The sequence below is a fragment of the Zingiber officinale genome, chromosome 8A (assembly GCF_018446385.1).
Source record: "Zingiber officinale cultivar Zhangliang chromosome 8A, Zo_v1.1, whole genome shotgun sequence".
Taxonomy (NCBI): domain Eukaryota; kingdom Viridiplantae; phylum Streptophyta; class Magnoliopsida; order Zingiberales; family Zingiberaceae; genus Zingiber; species Zingiber officinale.
Window position 1 is genome coordinate 1,098,909 of NC_056000.1, and position 8,343 is coordinate 1,107,251.

At 41.6% G+C, this 8,343-nt stretch overlaps 1 protein-coding gene across 1 annotated transcript; it reads left to right on the top strand.

Moving 5' to 3' along the window:
• Nucleotides 1–365: 365 nt before the first annotated feature.
• On the top strand, nucleotides 366–8,132 carry LOC122012310 (transcriptional regulator STERILE APETALA-like). The gene is made up of 2 exons (XM_042568802.1): nucleotides 366–619; nucleotides 6,833–8,132. Exons 1-2 carry the CDS (start codon nucleotides 377–379, stop codon nucleotides 7,964–7,966), a joined length of 1,377 nt encoding a protein of 458 aa, XP_042424736.1. The 5' UTR covers nucleotides 366–376; the 3' UTR covers nucleotides 7,967–8,132.
• The last annotated feature ends 211 nt before the right edge of the window (nucleotides 8,133–8,343 follow it).

The following is an 8,343-nucleotide window of genomic DNA, read 5'->3' on the forward strand; positions in this document are numbered from 1 at the left end:
TTTTAATGGATTCATTTATAATTCCATAATTGCCACCTCCATATCGGAGATGGCTACGAGTGGAAGCGCCAACTAAAAACTTTCCGACATATCGATACGATTTCTTTTAATTTTTTTTATTAAAAAAAAAGGACTATGGTGAAGTGAGATACATGATAGAAGCTAATGACAGGCATATCACTGATAAATATATAATAACGTGCTACGGCATATAAAAAAACGGAAGGTGATTATGACTCTATAAAACGGTTCGTTTTGCACGCTTGCCTAACCCCACGCACGCTTCCTCGCATCGCCTCCTCGCGCCTTCCCTCCCCTTTCAATTTCGACCCTTTTCGCTCTCTCCTTGGAAGTTGGATCCGCAGATCTTGCATCGATGTCGTCGGGGTCGCCACCGCAGGGCCGCGGCAGGGGGGAGGGAGAAGAGGAAGGCGCCTCCTCCTCGAGGCCCCGCTTCGGTCGCCGCCGAACCGACTATCCTTCTTCGTCGCGGCCGCGATCCGCCGACGCTGTCTGGCCGGAGCACTTCGTGGAATCCGTCTCCATTCGTGCCGCCGAGGAAGCTGCCCGATTCGCAGGCCGACTCGCCGCTGCGCCCGCCGTCGTCGCCATGTTCCAGGTTTCCAATCCCTTCCCTAACTCGATTGTTACTTCTGTTTAGTCCAAGAAGATCATTATCATTATCATTTTTAAATGTTTAGGATCTCGAATTTGCTCCCGTCGTTGAATAGTTTTCGAAAGAGTGAAACCCAAATGAATATTCTATTCGGATGAGAAGTTGTTTTTCATAGAATGCTTCCATTTTAGGCGTAAATAAGGCTGGGTTTTTGTTTGTGATACTTTTATTTTCCTTATTTTGGGCTTTTGGCTCGAGTTTGGTCGGTATTTATGGGGAACAGTACCTCCCTCCCTATATGTGCTACGGAAGTAGGAGGAGGAGTTCCTTCTGCTACTATACTACTGCTCTTTCTGATATCCACCTCCCCATAGCTACTAGCTGTTGCTCCGCCATTACTTTTCCTCTGCGTTTCTTCCTTCTTTATTTATTTTTTCTCCATTCTCTTTCTGCACATTTGTGGTCATTCTCTTCCTGCACATTTGTGGTTGGTTAAATCATAAATGGCCATCTTTCGCGGCTCGGGTTGCTCCTTACAAGGGATTTATTTGACAACGGGATTCGAGACTGCATCGCATCTTCCACTACTCTCTGCCATTGTTCATTATTAATGTGGTTGGTTGCTCTCTTTATCTGTGTGTGTGGGGGTGGGGGTGGGAAGACGTTCTGTGCTCTGACGACGGGACTGAGCAGTAGAAGCAGGGGGGGAGGGGAAGGTGAGTGGGTAGCGTGTGGTACTCTGTTATCTTTTGACCCTCGCTTCGCTCTGCACCCGCCTTTACTCAGCCCTTGACCCATCCCCATCGCTGCTTTATGTACTCGCGTTCATGCTTCGCCTTCTGAGGTGCTCGCGTCCGGCCTCGCGTCCTGAGAGGAAAGGAAACAAAAAGAGAGCAAGCTCGGGGATGGCACACCGCGATGTGATGGGATTAGACGGGAGTAATAAGCTGCGATGGCGCAGGCCCAGGCGCCGTCACCAGACGCGCGTCCCTTTCAGTTCCGTTTTAGTCCTTTTTTATTGGGTCGAGGGGGGAGAAGGATACAAACACAGACCATCTTTTCCTGCCCCTTTTATTTTGCTCGCCACTGTCCCGCTAATGCTCAGCATGCACCTTCATAGTATCCGTGACAGTGATATCTCACTCTAATACTATAATAATTTGTCTCGAACGAGTTCAAATTAATAAAAAAAATCTGTTTTTTCCCCCTCAATCTGTGTGTTTACGGATTGAGGATTTGTTGTCCCGTTTCCATTGAATCGAGAAATAATAGGATGGGGTGGCTTGGAGGGATTGGTCTTCTTTTCAATATAATGGCGTCCATTGGAAATGAAAATGTGGGGGAAAGAAGCGGCAAACGGGCTGCCGGTTTGCTTTTTCACTAAACCTGCGCTGCTTCCGACGACTTTGATAGGTTCCTTCATTGCGCAAATACTCAATCCTCCTCTCTGCGTGCCTGAGCTCTTCCCTGAGATCGAGAAGCCATAGGACGGTTCGGCACCGGGGACTTCCCATTTTGTCCTCCCATCACCCATCTCCACACAATACTGACGTGGCATATCTCTTGGTCAGCCAAATCCATCCATCACTTTGATCCAATATACATGTGCTGGTTGTGATAGTGTGTGATCAAGTACGTTTACATTTTACATGTGGCATTAATTATGTGGAGTGGCAAATCAATGGTCTTGGTCGAGTACATCATAGCTAGTTCTAAGTCCCATCACAGCCTCAGTGTACATCGCCTCGTCGCGAAATCCAACTCTGTGGGGGTGTTGTCGTCTAGCAATATTTGCTTTTTGTTGATGGGATGCGGTAGTGTTGTTCATCACAAAGGAGAGATGGACTGAGATTGTTGTACATGCCTTTGGTACCGTTTACTTGAGGTGCAGCTACCATTTATGGTCGGTCTGTGAATGATGCGGCCCGTGGTGGCTGGGGTAGCATGGTTGTAGCGACGAAGCGTAGTACGCCCCATGGGAGCTCTAAGAAGCAAAAACATCAAACACCTTTTGGCCTATTCCATCAGATCATGTCTCTCCAAAGTATGAGATCAGCCGCACACACTGAGTAGGATTTTCAACGTACGACGACCTGCATAATGTCGAGATATGGATTGCTGGAGCAGCAACATTGCAAGATCTGTAGCAGTACGTAATGGCGTGGTGTGGTTTAAAAGTGGCGAAAGTAAGGGTGAAAGCTGCGGTTTATGTGCTTTCGATTTCATTTGCTGTTGCTCTTTGTTTTGTTCGCTCCATGATTGAACTCGGTGTATAGAATATAAAGAAGAGAAGGTGGAGTGCTGAGGAGCTGAGGTGTGGGTGATCTCTGGTCTTTAAGGCATTCTGACAAGGAATTGCAGAGGGATTCACGGGGTCCTATTATAACAGTGACAAAACGACGCAAGGAGCGAGTGGATTCTTCTTATGCCAAAAAAAAAGATTACTTTAATGAGCATTCCTTTTATGTCCTTGGCCTGCCCTCGCCTGCCGTGGCGCTTCTCTTTCCTGCGACACGAATGGGGAAAGATATTAAAAGCTGCTGCTGCTGCCCCTGCTGCCGCTGCCTGCGTTGATGTCCCCCATATTTAATCGCAAGTTACGCTGGACCTTGAACGCTGAGCTTCGTCTCTTGACCAGCGGAGTGGAAGCAGAGGATCTGCTGGTTCAACGAGTGTTTTGGTTAGTTAAGTGAGGTCCAGCTTCGCTTCGTTTGCCGAAGCTTGCAAGTACATGGCGAGAGCCTCACGATCTCGAATGCGAAGCTGATGTGTTTTATCGTCGGACTTGCTTCTTTGTAGATCTAGAGAGACGTGCAGCAATACATACATGGTACGGTTAATAAATTGAATATATTATCTAGAAGGAATTGCATAATTTGTATATAAAAAATTGCCAATGTTATTCACATATTTCCTGCTTTAAACATTTACCCAAGTCGACCCTTGCAAATAGGACGTCAAGTTTCTTTTTATCATTAAGGACATTACAGTCGTCATTTAAACTTACATTACAAAGGTTCTTGCTTTTATGTTTTCCATGAAAGAGAATCCTCGAGAGTCAAGACTTCAACCCTACCCCATGCTGACAAAAATGTCATTTATGAGTTAAGGGGCGGGTAAATGTTTGCTTTCTCTAGCATTAATTAAATATGGGGAACTTAGGACATCCACGTTCGAGCTCCCACTGCTGATATGGCAATAAGAAGAAGCTCCCTCTTATAGCTTCTTCCCCATTTGGAAAGGAGCGGCTCAATAGGTATGGAGCCGCTTATTCATCCTTTTTTTTTAATTTTTTAATTAAAATAAGTTTTTTAAATTTAAATATAATATTTAAAATGTTTTTTAATTTAAATATAATATTAGAAATGTTTCTTTAATTTAAATATAATATTAGAAATATTTTTTAATTAGGAAAGAGATATATATGATGTGGAGGTTTAAAAAATGTGGGACTCATGAAAGAGTTATTGAAAGGTATTTTTGATAGTAGAAAGATACGTGAGATTTTTTTACTTTTGATGTGGCGCGGATGTGACAGCGAAGGAGCTCTCTAAGAGGTTCAATGACTGTGGATGCACTAATGCTAAACAATACTTTCTAATTTATTTATTGGATAATTTGTATACAGTTTGACTCACTTAGATACGACAAAATCTATAGTAGCTTAAGATCTCAAATGATTAATTCTAAATTAATAATAGTCTACTTAACTATACCTAATTAATAATACATAAGGCTTCTACCGTCTATGCAGATACTTCTTATATTTTAATATTTTTAGAATTAGATTCATTTGTATATGGTGTAGGTTTTTTATTTCACAAACACTTATCCTAGTTAGAGGGTGATAGATTTGTTATAATGGGACAGAGATTAAATTCTGACAGACACATGCTCTCAAGAAAATATTCTTTCCACCCTCTAGTCACTTGATGGTTGGTTATAAATTGATCATATGATTTATCTCCCTTCACATAATCTGAGGATGAACGATGAAGGATGTCTTAGATGAGCATAATTACCTTTTGCTACAATTTATTTTACTAAACACTCACATTTTTTCTCCATGCCTCAAATGTTCAACAAATTGATCATATGACAATATTATCTCTTGGCACCTTGCACTCTATTTGCTCTCCATCCAAACTGTACATTTTGCAGGCAATTGTATCCCAATGGTGCCAAAGCAACTTATTTTAATTTTTAGAATCATCTTATCTAGGACATATTTGCATATAATGCAAAAGCTGATTTTGAAATCATTTATCATAACTCTTTGCTTGAAATTTCATGTGTATTTTTTTCATTTAAAATGTAAATGTTAGTGATGCCCTTATTCTAATTGTGACTAAATAACTCATTCGGCCTTAACAAGTTATTTTAAAATCAACTTGAAAGATGATTCTGAAATCAACTTTGTGTAACATTTATGTGAAGGTATATTGGAAATAAAAAGGTACCTAGGATTTGATCATAAAGTTTTGTAGATTCAATTATAGTCAGGCCTTAATGTAACATGAATTTATCAGGAATTTGTCTTTGACAAGTAATATTACAAATTTGAAACAAATGCATTAACATTTAATATAAAGTTTAGTATTATTACATATAAAATTGTATTCATCTATGTCATTTATATTTCAAATCAAACTGTTATTAAAAATATATAAAAAAGAATTTAGTCTATTTTACATAAAATATATGATAAAATCAAGTTTGGAAATTACCTATTTGCATTCCCAACTTTTTATCCAATACCTGTAGCATGTAGCTGATAATGATTGTTAAAGGCAATCAGTAAATTTTTTAATGAATCTTTAGAATCTTATTGTCCATGAAGAAAATCATCTCTTGTTTTTATAATCAGTTAAAAATGTCCATTTGCTTAACCTATAAATATGATTATTAATTAGCTTCAACTACTATAAATTCAATAAATATTAACTGCTGTAAAAAAGAATAAATATAAACTTTTTACGTACTTTGCATTTATTTAAACAGCTATAAATTCAAGAAGGCATACTATATAAGCAACCAAACAGTTACGTTTTATTTGCTTTTGCACTGAACATTTTCTTGCGAGCAAATTTTTAAATTGTATGAACCAAACACCACTACTATGTTTAATATCTCATTGTTAGAAATCTTATCTGTCAAGCAATGTATTTCATCGAACTTGTATATTTAGGTATCTTTAACGGTATTTCCTATACATTTGTTTTGGTACACAAACTAAGGGGTATACTAAAAATTCTGGGATTATTGGAAATAGTCTTTTCAATGGTTTGACGAAGGGATTTGGATTATTGTTATTTCTTGTCTCATATATTACAAAATATTGATAAATATTCTTATCAGTTTGGAATTTTGGTAACTCTCATTCCATGGGTAAATCTTCCATTGATTTTGTATACTGTGCCACTGTGGCTTTGATTAATGTTGCTTGACGATCAACCCAAACATGATTAACTTTAGCAGAGTAAACAAATATTAGTCAAGCTTTAGCTTCATGAAAAAGTGCATTAGCAAATGAAAACTCTATTATTGTGTTATTAATTGCACTTATTATAGTCAATTGTGAGTTGGTTAGCCTATGATCATAACTGTCTTTAGATTATCTGTTATTGTAGTTGAATATATAAATTAATTGGTATGAAAACTATTTGAGTGGCATTCCACTCAAATATTGTATACTCACACAGGGACAAACTCAGATTGACAAGGGTGATTATGATTTTGTAATCTTGCATATATGAGAAAACATTTATCAGATTAAGGGATATGCTTTTAATTTGAGCAATTGAGAATCTTATGATTAGTCAAAAGGATGTAATTAAGATATAAGCACAATATGACTTTGTCAGCTTAATTACAATGGATCGCCACAAGATTTATTGATCATATATCAGTCTCCATCGTCATTGTTAAATCCTTATATTAATTAGGGAATTTGAATTATATTTGCACGAGCAGTCCCACCAACGCTGCATACCGCAGCACTCAGTTCAGTTCCTACGCTGAAGTCTTCATTAAATATGTAGCAGTAGTTCTGATGCTTGCTTTTAATTTCTTCTCAGGCCTGAAATGTTTCTAGCTGGCAATTTCTTACTTTTACTTTTTTTTTTTTTTATAATTTCATTATATAGAGCATTTGATATATATGATCCAATATCTGCTCAAAATATTGGTTAAAATTAATGCAAATATATTTTGCAGGTGTGCTCGACGTGGAGAGCAGTTTCCCGGTCGGAGTTCCTTTGGCAAGTTCTTTGCCGCCGCATATGGTCCTGCCGCCGCCGCTCCCTTCCTTCCTGGCGCGAGGAATACATCCGTCTCCACCGCACAGCTGCCAATTTCCGTGCTGGCCGCTCCGCCTACTTCTCTCTCCTTTCTCCCCCCACCGACGACCTGCCCTGCTGCCGCCTCGCCCTCTCCGACCGTCACCTCGCCGCCGGCTTCCTCGACGGCTCAGTCCGCCTTTTCAACGTCCCTGCTGGGCGGCTCCTCGCCACCTTCAGAGCGGACCCCCACCGCGACCGCCTCGGCCGCTTCTCCCAAGCAATCTCCGGCATCGTACTCTTAGACGACCGCCTTGCCTTCGCCTCGCAGGATGGTGATGTCCACGTGGCGGAACTCAGCTCCCCCAGGGAGGCCCCCCGGCGGGCGCTCGTCGGGAACCTCATGGTGGACGGCACGATGGTGGACTTCACCGGGAACGCGCGGTGGTGGGTGGGTCTCTTTGCAGGCGCACCCGGTCACTCATGGCGTGTGTGGGATGCGGCCATGGAGTTGCTGATTTTCGTCGGCGGGGGCCTGATGGATTCCGCGGCTGTCGTCGGTTGGCACATGCTCACCGACATAATGAAGCCGGTGGTCGGCCGCGCGCGGATTCTGGAGCAGGGTGTCGTCGTGGGGTGCTCGACGTCCAGCATGGAGGTGCTGGACCTCGACGGTGTCACTGGAACCATTCTAAACCAGAGGGAGCTCCGGCACGGCGGCGCGCTGGTGGAATCTTTCGACGCGGGGGATGGGCGGGTGATGGTGGTGGACTCGCGAGGGGTGGCGACGGTGAAGGAGGTGCCGGCGCTTACAGAGGTGAGCCGGTTCACGACTCTCCGACGGTCGGAGAGACAGCATGGGTCGCCGAGCCTGGAAGGGTGCATGAACTGGGGCTACGCGCTGGTTTGCATCTCGCGCGGAGTACACGTGTGGGACGCTATCACCGGCGAGTACCTGTACGTCTTCCGGCAGCGGATAGGGATGGCCACTGCCATGGCCGCCAGCGACAGATACGTGGCTGCGTGGGCAAACGATACTGGATTGCACCTCTGGGATTTCGGGGCATTATGATCTGAGGGATGGATGGTGCAACAAAAGGTTACGATGGGATGGGAGAAAGATGATTAGGGTTTAGTAGTTTTCTGGTTAATTAACTAATCATTCGGTAGGCGAATTTGTTATCAATATGACGACGCTAATTCTATAATTATCTATTCATGGAGGATCTATTTAACCACTCGTTTTTCCTCCTACCATGCATTTTAATAATTTTCAACATGACTAATATTTGGTTTTACTTTTTATCTTTTTAACTCATCCACTTCGAATTGTTTTTAAATATATCATTTTATTCACATTTTTTATTTATTAAATAAAATAAAGTAAAATGTTTTTATGATTTTTTTAGAATATACTTATATATTTTTTATTTAACTTATAAGTTAATG